We start from the raw sequence: 18063 nt of genomic DNA, 5'->3' as shown, positions 1-18063 counted from the left end.
GGGCCACATCAGCCTCACGGTTGCCTTCAAAGGGCCGAATGTAATTTTAGGACTGTATAAATGTAGGAGTAGTTATATTCAGCCCTTTGAAGGCAACCGCGAGGCGGTTTGACACCGTTGAGCTATGCCATCCTTTATTAAAGATAGAATTTTTTTTCTTGTAGCTACAATGTCTATCCTAGGAACAGTTTCTTTTTCAAAACTGCATACAAAGCTTTTAATAAAGTTGTCATTGCCATAGGAATAAGATAAATTTTGAAGGCAAAAAGTTCTGGGTTCTAATTCTGGTTCTGCTACATAGTTGGCAAGTAGCCTAAGGAAAATTGTCAGGATTCCTGCAACCCAGTTACAACCCAATTAAAATTTGTCATGTGGAAGGACCTGGCTCTGTCACGGGACTACACAAAGGCTTTCTAAACATTGCATTTCACTGATCCTTATGGGAAAATGATATAAAATGTAATAATAATGAAACCTTGAGTATTCTACTAATTACTTATAAGCAAATAGAGGATTCTTTCTTTCCAAATAAAAACCCCCTATATATGTAGATTTCCAACCACATAGAATGTATTTCCAGACTTTTTTTTTTTTTTGGAACAGTCAGGAAGGGAAGTCTGAGGAGGCATGACAGAAGTGCTGCAGTTAAATTCGTAGAACTTATACTGAAATTTAATGAACAAAGAAATTCTTTAGAGAAGAAATCTAAAAATCTGAACTCTTGTCTATAAGCATAAGTGATCCTTTAAATAATACCTGTATATATGTATATATTACTGTGAGCTTGTATCATACATATGTTCTCTATCTATACCTGGAAATTATCAGTTTGTAACTGAAAATAACTATAGATATTTTGTAGGCATATGGTTTTTTTGCTGTGGTTAGGAGATGCTGTAGAGCGTTCCGCTGGGAGGGCACTGCTGGGGTAAGGGTTTCTGGTATAATAAATTGATTGTTAGTACCAGTCATGGGGATTCTGCAGTTCAATGAGATAATTATGCCTAATTTAAGTTTCCTGTAAAGTATAGATTAACATTTTCATGCATTCTTCCTCTAGTGTAAGTCTGCATCTGTCTCTCGTGATAACTAAACCCACTTCCACAGAGTAGGGGTATATGGGGGAAATAAGTGACCGAGATTTTGCTACAACTACAGCAAGAACTGCAGCAGAGTTCCCTTAATTACCTTATTCTGTGCTTCCTGCCAAAATGTGTTTTGGACAGAGCCCTAAAAATTATTAACATATATAATTAAATTCTGTAGATCTTTTCCGTAAGGGAGAGTACTGTTTTGGCTCAGCCTTGGGTATCTGTAAGGATGTGTGGAAATAGTTAAGTCAAACACATGCTACAAATTTTAATTGTTGTAACCAAATTATGAAAAAAAAGTGGTTATCAGTAAGTCCCTTGACAGAGAAAGATATATATGAAACACAAGAAGGTGTCTTTGTAATATAAACTTCATAATACTACCTCAGAGGAATCTTGCAAGAATTAACTAGTTAGCATTTATGCTTTGAGTAGTGTGAGCAGGAAAGTGAAGTTCTTTTTTTTCCAAAGAGTATGTTCTGCTTTTGCACAGATCATCATGTGATAACGTGTCTCAATTATTATTTGATTTCTTTTCCTTCCTTTTTGACCTGGTAGTTGTTTGAAGGAATGAAGGCTTACCGAGGAGTAGATGGCAAAATCCGCCTGTTCCGGCCAACTCTCAACATGGAGAGGATGGTGCGATCAGCAAGACGAGCAACTCTGCCAGTATGTAGACAAGGCATCTTATTCTCCTTAGATTGGAGCGTATTTTCATTTTCAGAGTGCAAATCTCTGAAACTTTACAGAGGTGTAACATTTATGAAACACTCTTAACTCTTGAACAGTTAAACTTTGTTAAGAGATCTTAATTCAGTGAACTGTTTGAAATGCATTTTTTGTTTAAATCACAACAGTGTTTTGCTTTCATTGTTGTCTCCCTGCTGCCTCAGATGAACAGAGTTTATTTCTGAGGGATAAGCGCTGTTCTGCAGGTATTTGTATGCAGACAGCTGATGAATTTTTTCTTGTACTAATGCTCTTCCTTTTCTTCTTTCCACTTTAGTTAAGTCCTTCAGCCTCTGAGTGCCTTTATATTTGGTCATGCTAGCAACTTAATGCTGCTTTTAGCAGGCGTATATTGACTAGTGAATTTCCTCCCATGCTTATTAGCTTTATTCTTGCTGTAAGAACTTCACAGCTTTGTAGAACTGGGAGAATTGGTGGGCCCCTGGGAGTTCTAACCCAAAGCACTCTTCTGCAGAAGAGGTGGTGCCGTAGTGTCCAGCATGCTGAAGTGAAGGTGTTGGCTGCACAGGGAGTTCTCTCCACGTGCAAGAAGGCTCAGTTGCTCCTTTTTACTGTCTCAGGAGGATACTTTATAGCAGCAGGAGGGCATTCAGGATAATGTATAAAAAGGCATAGTGGCAAAGACCATGGGATCTTGCATTCTGTATGAAATTAACTCAAGGGAGACCATGTAGTCCAACAAACCTCTGTGGACTGTCACTAACATATGCTGATGAAGTGTTCCCCTTAGCATGTGAATCTGTAAAGACCACAGAGTGTTCAGGCTATATTTCGCCTTTTGCTTTTCTCCCTTTGCTTTTCCTTTGCAGTGTTTTGACCAGAATGAGCTGTTACAGTGCATCCGGAAGCTTGTGGAAGTGGAAAAGGAGTGGGTCCCATACTCAACCGATGCCAGCCTATATATTCGTCCTACCTTAATTGGAACTGAGGTGTGAAACATTTTTTTCCCCTTTTAACTTTTATGTATTTAAGAACGGTGCAAAAGCCTCCATTCATAAAGGGAAATATGCACCAGTCACTAGACAACAGAATCACGGTTCAGGGATAAATTGTTTCTATGTTTTTACTTCTGAGTTAGTCACTTGTATTCTACTTCACAGATTTATGTTGACCACACCACCACCTAGTGGCCACATTGATTCTGATCCCAGAAAGTAAACGTAACGGTTAAATATTCTGAGTGGTAACGGCAAAATTTAGATTAATTTTGTACCAAAAGGATAGTTATTTGTAACATGGTGATTTTGTGCCTTTAAAATACTAATAATCTGAAGAAAATGTGAGAGAACAGAAATTTGCTTGTGTAGTTTTTGTGATTTCATCAGGCACCTCCATCTTGACCTTAGTGAGATTTTTGGAAGACTCTACCTAGTAAATGAAAATGGCTCTTCTGAGAGAAACTTTTAGCAGAACTAAGAACAAGTTCTTGTATCAATTTAGTCTTGAACCCAGATAAATCTGACCTTATAAGAGGCTCCTTAGCAACTAGGTATTAGTGTGTAGTCTGTGAGTTTCATGTGAGTGTGAATAAAGCCTCAAGTATTTATAAAGGGAATTAGAAACAGGGAGTTTATTTTAGTTAAAACTTTAGGGGGGATGTTTTTAGCAGTGACAAGGGAGAAACCTGTAATGGTAGAGCATAGGACAAGGAAGCTAAAGCTTGTATGGTTCCCAATTAGGCAAGTTACTCTTCTGCAATATTCCCATCTGTAAGTAGTTACTGTACATGAGCATTATATATTTCACATGTGTTCTAGGACTCCTTTAACTTAATGCTTGTAAACTAGTTGCAGATTTTCAGATGGAAGGTTCTCCACTGAGCGACTATAAAGTATTAATATTAAAAATGGATTTTTTTCCCCGTTTGTCTTTTGGTGGTGGTGGGTTTTTTTAAGAAATTTTTTTGCTGTTGAACTTTGTTTCAGGCTAGCCAACATATCCAGCTGTTCCATGATGTCATAGGTTGTCTCCAGGTAGCATGTCCTGCGAATCTTTTGTAAATCTGCACAGTTAGACAAAACAGTCAGCAAGCTCTTTTGAATGATCATGCAAGAATTAGAAAAAAATATCAAGATCTCAGTTAGTTAATCTTTCTTTTGTTAGAAGTTTTGCTGAAGGAGTGAGGTAGAGAGAAATCAAAAGAACATTCTCAACACCTGAGGAAGGCTTATCTGAATTTTCAAGTAGTTACATTATTATAGTATAGTATCCCCTCCCACCTCCCAACTTAGCTTCATGTGATTTGTACATAGTGTTTTGCTTAGACCTTTGGTCCTAAAGATTTAAGTTAAATAACTTTGTTTTTCAATGGAGAACTAATCTTAGAAACCAAGGATGAACCTGTTCTTTTTACAAGACTGGTTTCTCTGAGTGGAGAGAAAATAGTAACGCATTCACTTGCATAGAGGGTCCCCAGAATCGTGGGCAACCAGCAGTACCTAGCCCTGCTTGAGCAGGGGCTTTGGACAAGGTGATCCCCAGAGATGCCTTCTAACCTCAATCATTCCGTGCTTCTGTCAGTCCTGAGCTTTGCAAAGAATCATATAGTTAAGCAGAGTCTCCTACCACAGAATTCAGACTTCGACGAGTGCCAGACTTTTCACCTTTAAGTATTGATGGTGATGATTTGAAGAGTGAGAAGCCATCTCTCAGGGAAGAGGGACAGGAAAAAAACCTGATACATTCCAGGTTATTTCCTGTACTGCTGTGTGAATCATGTCCAGCAGGCAAATCATTTTAGCATGTCGCACAGTCATTCACAGAGCCAGTGCTCAAGTCTACCAATGCCAGTTCTAAGTGGCATTGGCCAATTCTCACCACTAATGCAGCTGACAGTGGTTCCTCCACTGTTGTTATTGCTAGTGGTGGCCCTTGCCAGTCCTCCCCCCAGGTGGCTTTAAAGGCTGCTGCTGTGATTAATTCATACAATTATGTAGTATCTTGTTAAGCAATTTCTCAGTTCTCAGAAGCTTAAAACTATTTGAGAAGATTAGAATAATATATAGATAAATCAAACAGCTATAAGTGAATGGTGACAGTAAGAAAAATTGGGGTTGTTACATTGCTTGGATGTGGGGGAAGTTATATAAATATTTTAATTGCAGCATTTTGCATTGTCCTGGGAAAAGCACTCGTGCTGCAGGTCCTCTGAAATCAGTGTTTCAGAAGCTAATTGTGCAGCATCTGATGTTTGGAGTAAAGTACACCAGTAACTTTTGATTTGTTTACATTCCTTATTTTCAGCCTTCCCTTGGAGTGAAGAAGCCGACTAAAGCCCTACTGTATGTCATACTGAGCCCTGTGGGTCCCTACTTTGCAAGTGGAAGCTTTAATCCAATATCCTTATGGGCAGATCCAAAATATGTAAGAGCCTGGAAAGGAGGAACAGGGGACTGCAAAATGGGAGGGTAAGAAAACATTATTTTGCATCTTTCTCCATAGCTCACAAAGGTGATTTTTTTTTTTGGTGAAGTATCTAATTCAGCAGAAGAAGAGGTATTAAATGTAGCAGTTAAACAATACACTATAACAAAGATTTCAAAATTGTACTTTCTAAATATTATTTATACAATTCAGTTGCATATTTTTTAAGATATTACAGCCGAGTGGACTATTTGCAAAGACACTGTTGCAGCATCCTAAGCTGAGGAACTGGACCTGGAAGGTGTCCATGTAATACTTCGGCTGTTCCCCTCACAGAAGCTGACACTAAATATATCACTTCTGTGATGCAGCATTCAGTAAAGCAGCCTGCTGCCAGCTGGGCAGTGAGCAGCATTGACTGCTGACCTCCTTCCTTGGCAGACTGTCCGGACAAGCCATCTGCAGTTAGCTAGGGGAGTATGGGTGTTTTAAGGGAGAGCACGAGACAATTATCTGCATTGGCTTGACCATAGTCTGGCAGTTTTCTGCTGAAGTAGGCCAAAGCACCAGTTAGGCAGAAACATAATTTTTGATGTCCAAGTACTTGACTTGTAGAGTGAAGCTGCTTAGGACTTGACTGGAGCAAGTGTCTTGGATGTGGCTAAATAAATTACTCAATGATACATCCTTGGTCTTTGGTGTAAGCAAAAACTTCTTTTCTCTACCTGGGAGTTTCTTTTCTAGGCAGGAAGTTAGTAGTTGTCAAGTGCTGCTCAACTGAGCTAGTAGAATAATCAAAGAGCGAGAAAACAGCTTTCCTTTGTTCAGTCTGGTGTTCTGAGACCTTTACTTTTTGTGATTTTTTGGCTTAGTTTTAGAAGTGTATTAATTGTTTCCTGGGCATCCTTTATACGTCAGCTGTGAAAAAGGAATAGTCTGGAGTCACTACTGACTTGATTTGTGCTCCAAGGTGAGAACTTAACTCCAGTGTGGTCAGCACTTTGGAGCTGCTGACTTTGGGTCATGATGGTTGTTTAACATCAGAAGTGAAAGGGTTTTCATCCCCCTTTAAGGCAGCTACAGAGTAAACAAATATGATTGGGTCAGGTTAACTCTTTAGGAAGAATTTTAGGAAAACAGTTGCCTCTCAAGGACAGGGTATTCATCAAGGTACACATCTGAAGGTACTATTTCTGTGAATGTATTTTACTAAAAAAGAAATAACTTGCCTCTGGTGGCTTTTGTGTTCCAAGAGTTCATCTGACATATATGACCCATCTGTTCATCTGACATATATGAGATGAAGTAGATGAGTTTGTTTTCCTTTTTTTTGAAACCATGAGCTGGATGGGAATTGTTGCTCTCTCTCCAGGATGACAACTGCCAAATATGCTTTCCTAAGATGTCTAATTGCAATTATTAGAATGTCCAGAAATTGGGACAAGAGGTATTTTTAAGACAATTTGGACAGATACGTTTGAGCTGTTGATGCTGTTCAACCTTTCAAAGTTTTTTGGGTTGTAGATACAAATGATCTAGCAAAATACTAGTAGAGTACTTCCAATTAAAATATTTCAGGGACAAGCAGTGACTGCTCATAAGGTAGGTGTGCACACAACCTTGCATAGAAGTGAGAAGATATCCAACCAGACACTCAGAACAGTTTGTTCTTTCTTTTTGTTTCTGGAAGGAATTATGGTGCTTCTATTTATGCCCAGCAAGAAGCCGTGGAGTTAGGCTGCCAGCAGGTTTTGTGGCTCTATGGAGAAGATCACCAAATAACTGAAGTTGGAACAATGAATCTATTTCTCTACTGGATAAATGAAAATGGAGGTATAGTAACACAAAACATGAAAAGTTTAACAGAGTGGACAGTTGGAACTGTGATCCACAAAATGGTTATTGGAGTGCAGATCATAAACTTTTTAATGACGATGATTCAACAGAAGAAACGTGTATTCTTTTCTGAAAACTGAGAGGTGACTGTTAGCTATACCACCATGAAAGAGGAGATTCTGATGCAGCTTTTAGTACTGCCTGCTAGTAACACACTAAACTGTTAGGCCAGTCAGGTGCTCAAAGGGTAAAGTCTAGCTGTGTACAAGGTCACACTGCAGGTTTGCTGTCAACTCTAGCAGCATGCTTGATCTTGAAGGAGATGTTGGGTCAGAAACAATGCAAGCATACTAAAGAGCCTTATGGCTGTATAACTCTTCAAACTCTGTGGCTTTGCATCCCATCATCACTTTCTGGGAAGTCAAACGTTCCTGAAGCAGAGCCAAAAGTATTTCAGCATCCAACTGATGAAGAACTTGGCACTTTCTGTGAAGAATTTGAAGTTCTGTCCAGTGGAGGCAGAGATAGAGAAACATATGAGTCAGCATTCCACATGACTAACGCTCAAATATACCATCATTCTTGAAACCATTTTTACGTCTTTGTACCTGTGGTCATCTCTGAACAATGTACATGCTGATTAGAAAACTGGTTAATGAGCAACCAACAATTCAGGCATTTCAAAACCACCCATTAATTAGGCATGTAAGTGTTCAGTGCTTGGGAAGTGATAGCTGCACCTGAGAACTGGTTTGGAAGACTACACGACTCTGAGTCCTTAAAGGACTGAGCCAATGTGTAGGCAAGTGAATAAAAGGACATGTCCTGACTTCCATGAGTACTGGCCCTCCATGAAAATTAAGTGTTATTAAGTTTTTGCATGCCAGCAGATGCACGGTTCAGCCTGATTTTGTCATAGTGCCATGGGTACCCTTGAAAATTGGCATTTTTCTGACAGTGCTCAGCAATAGTACAGAGGCAGCATTCTGTGGGGACAGCAGTGTGCTTTGGATAGTGCAGGGTAATGGGAATCCAGCTACCTGACTCCCATCTCTGGTTTCATTACTTGTTCTTCTGCAAAGTCTTTGCCACTTTTGTAAGAAGCAGGATGATATCCTTCAGTGTTGAATGAGTCTCTGAAGTCTTGTGAATGAAACTATAAATATGAGAAATGTTGTTATAGCAGCAGATTTGTCAGTGTAGCTAGAAGGCCAAATTCACGCCTTGTGTAACTTCACTGGAGAGACACAAAAAGAGATTTGGGCTTGTTCTGCCCAGGGAAAGGACACCGAAGCGGGGGACATAATTAGAATTCAATGTTCTCATTGTACTTAAACCAGGAATATCCTGGAATTATCCAGCTGCAGCACCGTACTGTTCCAAAGATCTGCCAATCACTGTGTTACCAGTGCATACTGAATAGTACTATTGTGAGGTGGTCCTAGCAAACAACTTGTAATTCATGCCACCCAAGCTAGCTGTATACTGGCGAACCTGCCATTTCACACAACATAGTCATTAGCATCATTGGAGCACTTTGCTGTCTCCTGGTGTGTTGATTAATGCTTCATTTTTATTTCTGGTTGAGAATCACTCTTGCTGCCAATGTGTGTTGTCACATACCTGCCTATGGCTTTGCATTGTGATTTAAGAAGTGTTTTCCATTATGTTCTGTCACTTCACAAAGGACGCTTACTTAGGCTGTGGTTTTGTTATGCAAATTCTGCAGCTGAGAGAGAATGGTGAGGCAGAAATTGCAGATCATCATCAAAAGGAAAATGCCCTTCTTTGTGTGTAGAGAGGTCACTGCAGAGTAGTCTGAACTACTCTTCTTGAACTGCTCTTCTTGGTGTATAACAAATCAAAGACCCAGCCCAGTAAAGCCTAGACTAAAGGACATATATGCTTCCAATGAAAGCAGGCTTTTCTTGCAAGTCTTTGCTATGTATTTTCAGATACAGCATTGTGACTAAACATGGTGTGTTGTTTTGGGCAGCAAGAGGAGCCTGGAAAAATAATTTGTTTGTAACACTGAGGAGGGAGTAGGGGAGCAAACTGCTAAATTTCTGGTAATATAACCTGACATGCTCTGTGCTACTCTTGTATGTCTGCTGCTTCTCTGGCTGAGCCTTAGAATATGACCAAATCTGAATCCCTGCTGTTGCATAAATACAAGAGTGTGATATTCATCAAATACTGTCTATGGTTTATGTTCACAAAGTGAAAATTTTCATCACCCTACAGTCCCTTTTACCTGCCTCTTCAGAGCACTTAACAATCCCAAGAAGCTGTTAATGTTGAAACTCATTTCCTTTAATAATGTCTGTTCTTCTGCCTAGAATATAGGCTTGACTTTGGAAAACCTTAAAATTTAAGCATGTCCAACCTGAAGGTTGCTAACTATTAAATCTGTGTGCACTTTCAAAAATTCTGTTTCTTCAGAATGACTTGGAACCATCTGGGCTCTTCTTCTAACTTAAATGTTGAGGCATTGTGAATAGCATTCAGGCATTACTTAATATTTTTGTGCTGTTATTAAAATGGGGATTAATAGTGCCCACTTCAAAATGGCTTACATGAACCAAAACGTAAATATGTTGAAAGATTCTCTGGAACAGTCAGGTAAAACATCAGGCAAGTTTGCTTAGTGTTCTGTAGGTGGCAGGTTATTTGTGCTGCAGAAATATCTTGTACAAGTCAACTACTAACCAAGTAAGGATCATACCCTCTAGTCTAATAGAAAGCCATAGCAATATCATGGAGGGGAGAGCAGCAGTTAAATGAGATGGCAGACAAAGGAAAGGAGGGAAAAGTAATTGAGGAAAGTAAATTGACAGAGAGGTGAAGACAGAGTGATTGTGTGAAAGGAGAGTCAGCGAAAAGCCTCAGGGAGATAAGGAGAAACAAACAGCTCTAGAACAAACTGGGAGGGGAGGTCAGTTGTTAGTAACAGTGAAATCAAGGTTTCCTGGGTTCTCCTTAACCCTGAAATTCACTTGATATCTGTTATCATTTTGATAAAATATATTTTTGTGAATTTCTCAGTGTTACAGAGTGACTAGTACTGAAGGCATCCAATGTTTGGAATCTTATCTGCTATGCATTCATAAATAGAGTTGTGTAAAAAGCTGTGTAATATGCAAGACCTCATTTTAAAAATCCCTTTGAATGCTCTGGTGGAGTTCCATTGTTACAGCATGCCTATACCATGCCTGTTGTCATAGGGCACTGGACTGGTCATGCTACTACTGTAACAGTAGTCAACTGAAGAGAAACCTTGACATTTTCCTTAAAATGCATTTCCCATCCTTTTTGCTACATTTTGAGGCTTCTAGCCCATCAAAATAATTCAGAAGGCACATGGAGTCTGTGAGCTCACGATCTGGTTTTTTGGAGATGGACAGACTGATGTCATATGGAGTCTGATTTGGCATCAATTTGCAGAGAGCATGAGCTTTTTGGTGCGCCATGTGGTATAGCAGCATCATTTCTGCTGTATACCAGGAGCGCAGATGTTCCTTGGGTGGCCCCAGGCTGGTAGGCGTCATATGTACACTTGACAAAATTCTAGAGAGCAGGCTGTTTGAAACATTTTGAGACTCCCATGTCCTGTCTGCTCAGTGCTCTTTGGCATCTGGTTTGGCACCTTTTCAAACTAGCTCACATCAATTAATACATATTGTTGAGCTTAAACAGGTCTTTGCCAAGATCTGTGGCAAAATCACCAAATAAAGGACTTTATCTGGTGTGCAGTCACAATCTTTGGTATTAAAGTTCTGTCATGGATGCACCCCAAAAGTCAATTTAGGAGGGCAATAAGCTCCAAACAGACTTTATTCTAACCAGAACTGTTTAGCAGGAAACCAGCTACAAACAGGGTTTACCCAAAATTATTCAGCACTCAAACAACATTGTAAAACCCATGTTCAGATACTGGTTAGGAGTTCAGTCACTACACAGCCAACTCAAACTCAAGGGGATCAGGTCCAAAAACTCTAGAATGATGATTCAAAGTGCATATTCCAACTCTTACGAAGCGAGGACTCTCAGTTCTACCCAGGTCATTTACCAGGTCGGCAATGTGTCTCAGTCCTCAAGGAATGCTCCTTAGATGGCCAGTCTAAGGAGTAGAGTCTTTAACTGCAGAACTGCTGCTCCAAGGAAGACCAACTCAATGGGGGTCTCTGGCGGGCTCCAGTTACACCCTAGTTAAATCTGAGCCGTGGTCATTTATGGTGGTTGTCCAGAAACTTCTCTCAGCGAAGGTGTTTCACTGGTCAGAGGCCCTGTCTGTCAGCCAAGGGGCATGTGCATGACCATAGCAGTCCATCAGCCTAGAAGTTTCTGTTGCATTCGTGGCGGGAGAAGTGCATCTGCCACAGGTCCACGTTAATTGAAGTTTTCCGTTAGAGAAAGGGGAGCACTTGTATATGACTGGGTCACAAACGCAGATCATCAGGTTTTCAGTGTTCAAAAGCAGGTGAGCCCTGTAGCTCATAGAAAGCTTTAAAGTCCTCTTCTTTTGATAGTTGTGCCAGAATTAAGATTAGACAGGCATCACAATTAGGAGTGATGCTAGACAGACTCAAAGAAAAGGAAAGGTGTTGTTCCTGACTGTATGAGAAAGAAGAGACCACTGCTGTACTTAGGAGTCAGAATAGGCAAGAGTAGTTACATTTGTACAGTCCTAAAATTACATTTGGCCCTTTGAAGGCAACCGCGAGGCTGATGTGGGCCCTGGTGAACACGAGTTTGACACCCCTGGGTTAGAGAATGGCATTATTGGTTAGTCAAAGCAGAGCAGAATATATAGCCTGTTCTAGAGCAATTTTTTATACATTCTGGCATGGCAGTTTACATCTATTACCTATGTGTATATGGATCCTCATAAAAGGAACATGGAAGCATAGGTAGGAAAAACTTCTAGTCCAAATGAATAATTCCAGAGGTGGCTGCGTTAAAAGGTACAAGACATTTCCTGAGAGAATAGACAGTGAGTAGCAGCTTCAGGGAAGAATTCCACGTATTTATCCTCTGTTTCCTGTATCCCACTGCAGCTCCCAAAGCTCCCTCTTGCAGAGCGGGAGGGAGCCCCTGCGGCTGTCAGCCTGGAGCTGTGCGTGTGCCGGCTGGCAGGCAGAGTCTGTGCACAGAGTTATAGAATCGTTCTGGTTGGATTAGGCCCTCAAGATCATCAAGTCCAACCATAACCTAACTCTAGCAGTAAACTGTGTCCCAAAGAACCTTGTCTATGCACCTTGTAAACACCTCCAGGGATGGTGACTCCACCACTTCCCCGGGCAGCCTGTCATCTGGCTGACTCTTGAAAATGGAGTATTAAGCAGCTGAGTTCATCCTGCTCTCTCAGTCCACAGGTGAATACCATGTTTCTCTCTTCTACGAAGCTGCAAGTTTTCACAGGACGTATAGAAACATCTTTCAAGGCAGCTTCTCCTTTGAGACTGGTTCAAACAGGCCTGGATTCAGTGATCTTATGTGGTTAGGGAGAAGGGGGCATAATAAAAATGTGAAGATACGTATCTTGCTCTTTTATGTGACTGAAGTAAAAATTAATCAAAAACCTTAATGGTTTGTGGATTTAATGAGCAGGATACTACCCTTATAAGATCAAGAAGATAATGGATTCTCACTGGGAAGAGAAAATGTTTGGAAAAAAAAAATTATGAAGTGTATTACTGAAAGACTGTGGATGTCTTCCCTTCTCAGTGCAAATTTGAAACTGTCTTAAAATAGCCTGGCTGGCTGAAAGAGTAAATGCTCAGTGTTCTCTGATGATAGAAACCATTGAGTATGCTATGCGATGCTTTAAAATGAAAGTGATGCTTTCAAATGAAAAATATCAGCTCTGCTTTGCTGAAAAGGTCAGATGGAAGAACAAAGACTACATACAAACTTCTGTGTTTTAATTTAAGTATCTACCAGGTACGGATTACCATTTGTCTACCGTTTCATTAGTTGTGTTAGATGAACATTTATGTAATGTTCTTTTTCAAAAGCAAACAAGAAAAACTAGCTAACAAACCAAACTAGTTGAACAATTTGAATTGTTGGTGCTTTTGGAATTTTCTTAGGACTGCTGTTTTTGTGTAAAGAGAAAATTAGGGGCAAAAAGGATGCCTAGACTAAAACAAGAGATCATTCAGGAAGTCTCCTCTCAAGACACATTTGTCAAGGTTTCTACTGCTTTGCTTGTTCAGTAAATGAGCCCCAAAATTTCTGGTAGATGTTTCATATTGATGCTAGAAAGTAGGTATACTGAACCCCATATTCCTAAATTAAGTAAAGCAATTCAGGGAAAGTCATGATCTGCTGTGGGATTATTAGGCATGGCTTTGCTTTGTGCCTCACTATTCTGAATTTGAAGACTGAGCCATTCATTGGTTCCCAGTAGTTTTACACTAAATCCATACTACACTGTGGAATAAAACCTACTACCAGGCTTTAGCCATGCATTTACTAATGTATTAAATGTGTTTCTTCCTCACCCACTGAAGTGTTCTCAATCAACAACAACTTACTGGAATTGAATTTGTGTAGCTTGTGTTCTTACAAAACTCTGATATATGTTGCATGGTGGGGAACGTTTCTGATATTATTCAACTTCTTTTTAATTTTCATGTTTGGTGTAATATTGATGTAATATTTTTGTTTCTTTGTTTTTCAACCAAGGTATCTATTTCTTTTGTGTTTGACAGAAAATGAACTGGCAACCCCACCTTTAGATGGCATCATCCTTCCAGGAGTGACAAGACAAAGCATTTTGGATCTGGCACGCAACTGGGTGAGTGTTTCGACCTTGGCAGTAATGACTTCCACTATTATGTTATAACGTGGACGAAAGTAAGCATTCATGGTGCTCAGTATCTTGAAGTTCAATTGATCTGTTCAAATCCCTTAACCTCAATGGGAACTAAGGGCATGCTAATTCATAGATTCCCAGCAACATCAGCAGAATACCCACACCTGTCACACAGAACAATACCAAGCTTGTTAGAGTAGCTCTGTGTAGTATTTATAATGAAAATTCTCATTAAATCTACTGATACCAGCAACTTAAAGCAAGGAAACAAACAATTACTGTGCATGAGCACAGCCTTACTTCAGTCATCAGCACACTATTTCTCCACTTAGTTCTCATGTTTCCACCCTTATTTCTAGTAACTAGCATGCAGCCTAAAATCCAACCACAGTCTTGAAGTCATCTGTCTGCTTCCAGATTCCAGATCGGTAGTGTGGCCATCCAAGTACGTTCCTCTTGAAATGCAGCAAACTGTTCACTCTGCCTGTATGGTATTGAAAGGTTTCATTGCAGGTTGGATAAGAATACTATGCAGCCAAAGGCTCATCAAGCCCAGTGTCCTGTGTCCTGGTTTTGGTCAGGCTGATGTTTAGGGAGTAGTAACAAGAATAACACAGGCGTGTGTGATACTTTCCCTTTGGTATTAACTCAGCTTCTAGACACCTGTAGCTGTAGATTTCCTGAAATACAGTTCACAGTTACATCACTTAAATCAAACTGGCAGTGAAGAGAGCTAGGCATGTACTTCATGGCATGTGTGTGCCACTTGTTGACCTGCACTGGGCTCATATGTGTCTTTATTGGTATTGGTACTCCCCGAGTGCAGCTATGCACGCACACTTCTCAGTCCCATCTCCTTTACAAGTGAGATACTCCACTTGATAGGGCTTGTTTGTGAGATACCAGACTCTCATCTCAGTCCTCTTGAATAATTAGGTGTCTTCAGCTCTCACAAAGGTTGTTCTCTTCTTCCTGATTTCCATTCCCTAACCTATCTGAAACTCGGCTTACATGGTGTCCCTGCCGCTCACTCTCCAAATACTGTCCTGTCGAGCACTAATCATGTTTTCTGCTATCTTAAGCATCTCTGTTTCGTGTTAAAATCTTGCATATAAAACAAGAGCTAAGCTTTAGTTTGGTCTGTCAGCACAATGAAGTCCACATAAATCCATGAAATGAAAATTTCAAAGTTTGATGTTTATTTTTGTTCTTTAAACACATTCCCTCAATCAGTTGCTATGCATTCAGTCAGTTGCTATGCATTCTCCAAAATTTGTAGAACATAAAACACTTCCTATGTTAAGACTGTCAAATATGAACTAATTTACTCATACCTGTAGTATGTTAATTTTTCTATGTGACTGCTGTATGCAGGCTACAGTGTGAAATTTTTCCAGGGTTTAAAGAAGTGTATCACATCTAGTTGGCATTTCAGGTGGAATTAATAGAATTTATTTTGCTTAGGAATTGTCTGAGAGTGGGATGCAAAGCTCTCTTGACATAGAGTAACTTTTGTACAAACTTTAGTATGTGGGAGACCACGAGTAGTCAGATCCCCTGTCACGTAACCTGTGGCAAATTCTGCTGTGTTATTCCCTAATGCATAATGTTGATATTCTGTATCAATTCAGAGGGAAATGCCACTTAGTCGTTCAGCATTGTATCTGGCAAAGCACTGGCTTCCTAGACGGTCATTCTTTTGGTTAGATTATATCTTGTGTGATGCTGAGAAGTGTGAAAAGGTCACAAGATCAGATCCAAAACTTGTCTGGTTGCCAGTAGGCTATTAGTTCTGTTGGAGAGGTTTGACATGGAAAACAAAAATACAAACAATTTTTAACAGTTTTTATGGTTGATTCTTCTTGTGCAGAAAGAATTTAAAGTATCTGAGCGATACATTACCATGAGTGACCTGACAGCTGCCTTGGAAAAGAACAGAGTAAAGGAGATGTTTGGTGCTGGAACAGCTTGTATTGTATGTCCTATCTCTCAAATTTTATATAAGGGCAAGGTAAGAAAATGTCTCTCTCTTCCCACCCTTTCTTTCCTCACAATTTTATCGTGATTAATTGCACCTGAAGCAAAAAACAAGTGAGATAGAAAAGGAGTGCTACCAGAGGCTCCTGGAAAGAGAAACAGTGTCAGTATGTTGTTTCTCAAGTGAGTTACTAGTATGTTGTCAGAAGAGAACTTCCCCTCTCGTTTTCTGGGATTTTTTATAGTTAAAATCATAAAATCTCAGTTCCTGGGAAAAGGAGAAAAAAAGTTCTGAGCCCATTTGAAGATATAGAAAAAGACATTCTCCCACCTAGGAAAGGTGAAGAGGGGAAAGGCTTTTGCAGGAAACCATGTTTCTGAGCCACTTCATTTTTTCCTTCTTGAGTTCATCTCTTCTTCACCTGCCATTGCAAGGAACCAGCACTGATGGCAGAGCTCTTTCAGGAGGGTGTGCAGCTGTGCCCCTCAGTTCAAGAAGGATAGGGAACTGCTGGAGAGAGTCCAGCGCAGAGCCACGAAGATGATGAAGGAAGTGGAGCATCTCCCTTATGAGGAAAGGCTGAGGGAGCTGGGTCTCTTTAGCTTGGAGAAGAGGAGACTGAGGGGTGACCTCATCAATGTTTATAAATATGTAAAGGGTGAGTGTCAAGAGGATGGAGCCAGGCTCTTCTCGGTGACAACCAATGATAGGACAAGGGGCAATGGGTTCAAACTGGAACACAGGAGGTTCCACTTAAATATGAGAAGAAACTTCTTCACGTTGAGGGTAACAGAACACTGGAACAGGCTGCCCAGGGAGGTTGTGGAGTCTCCTTCTCTGGAGACATTCAAAACCCGCCTGGACACGGACGCCTTCCTGTGTAACCTCATCTGGGTGTTCCTGCTCCGGGGGGGGATTGGGCTAGATGATCTTTCGAGGTCCTTTCCAATCCCTAACATTCTGTGATTCTGTGATTCCACCTACTATACACCATATGGGAGATTTCTCCTGCACAGGTGGAATTCCACAGGCATTCGTCCTGTTAAGCTGATCTGATGATGTGTAGCCAGCACAAAGATAGTTCAGAAGGCTGTTATTGAAGCCACATACATGGATGTACTTTGTTCTGTTAAATATGAGAAGTCCAGCAAATGTCTGTAAGGTGATATTCCTTGAATTAATAAGGTGGAATAAACATATTGATATTATCAGATGCTAAGATAATACGAGACATATCAAGGTGCTGAGTGATAAGTACCTTAAATACAGTTGGTTTTTCTACACAATATACTTTGAACTGAAATACTGTATATAATGTTACTTCTCTTGCCTGTACAATATACTCTACATATAGGACAGATGTTTTGGAAGGCTTAGATTAGCCTTTGTTTAAAAACAGTATAACAGTTCAACTCATCTAACTTTTCACTGTCTCAGCGTGCCTTCCTATAAAAAAATCATTATGACAATCCTTGCCTAGTTGTAAGGAGGGCTAGAAAGCTTGGTAAATATTTATTAAAGTTCTTGGTGACCCTGAGGTATTCATATGTATATAAAGGTATTGTAACATATGATTCTCTCTTTCTCTCTCCCTTCCCTGCCCTGTATTTATTCAATGTCAGCATTTGCACATTCCAACTATGGAGAATGGACCTCAGTTAGCAACCCGTTTCCTGAATAAACTGAGTGACATCCAGGTAAGGTGCATCCTTTTCTTCAACCAGATAAAATAGTAAAAGGTGAAAATTTGAAAACATCAGAAAATAATCCTTTTAATAGTGGTGCTATGGGCACTGTGGTTTGTCTATTGTTTTATTTTGTTTTGTTTTGGTTTTTTTTCCTCCCTTGAGAAAGTATGACATGGATGGAGAACAGTGTATTTTTTCCCTTTTCATCTCGGAAGCTGGATGAGAGTTGTAAGATATTACTGTTATCAGTGAAATCCAGTACTATTGTTATAGGTTCCCTTTTAAGGGGAAAAAAGAGATAAAGCGTCTTAATAACGACGATCACAAATGAATATAGGTTGACGGTTGAAGTGATGGGTGAAGTAGCAAGCACTCACTGTGCACAGCCATCTAACCCAACATTTCTGTTTCTCACCATCTTTCCAATCACAAAGTCACTGCTTTCTCTTGAAATAGTTCCTTCCTCTGTGTTTTGATAAATATCCAATTCTATTTGGAATCCATGCTTGACCTCCACGTCTGGGCGTAGAAGTCAAT

The 18063-nt window shown here is 40.0% G+C and overlaps 1 protein-coding gene across 2 annotated transcripts in view; it reads left to right on the top strand.

The window, feature by feature from the left end:
• The window catches only part of BCAT1 (branched chain amino acid transaminase 1), a 65181-nt gene that overhangs the window by 34849 nt on the left and 12269 nt on the right, over nt 1–18063 (top strand). For both annotated transcript variants that reach the window (XM_065634532.1, XM_065634522.1), the window contains exons 4-10: nt 1650–1760; nt 2651–2770; nt 5085–5248; nt 6895–7037; nt 13757–13842; nt 15731–15871; nt 17461–17535. In XM_065634532.1, the coding sequence (XP_065490604.1) occupies nt 1650–1760; nt 2651–2770; nt 5085–5248; nt 6895–7037; nt 13757–13842; nt 15731–15871; nt 17461–17535 (840 nt within the window). The remainder of the gene's footprint in view (nt 1–1649; nt 1761–2650; nt 2771–5084; nt 5249–6894; nt 7038–13756; nt 13843–15730; nt 15872–17460; nt 17536–18063) is intronic.

The sequence above is a fragment of the Caloenas nicobarica genome, chromosome 1 (assembly GCF_036013445.1).
Source record: "Caloenas nicobarica isolate bCalNic1 chromosome 1, bCalNic1.hap1, whole genome shotgun sequence".
NCBI lineage: Eukaryota > Metazoa > Chordata > Aves > Columbiformes > Columbidae > Caloenas > Caloenas nicobarica.
This window is presented reverse-complemented; position numbering and strand designations above follow the sequence as displayed.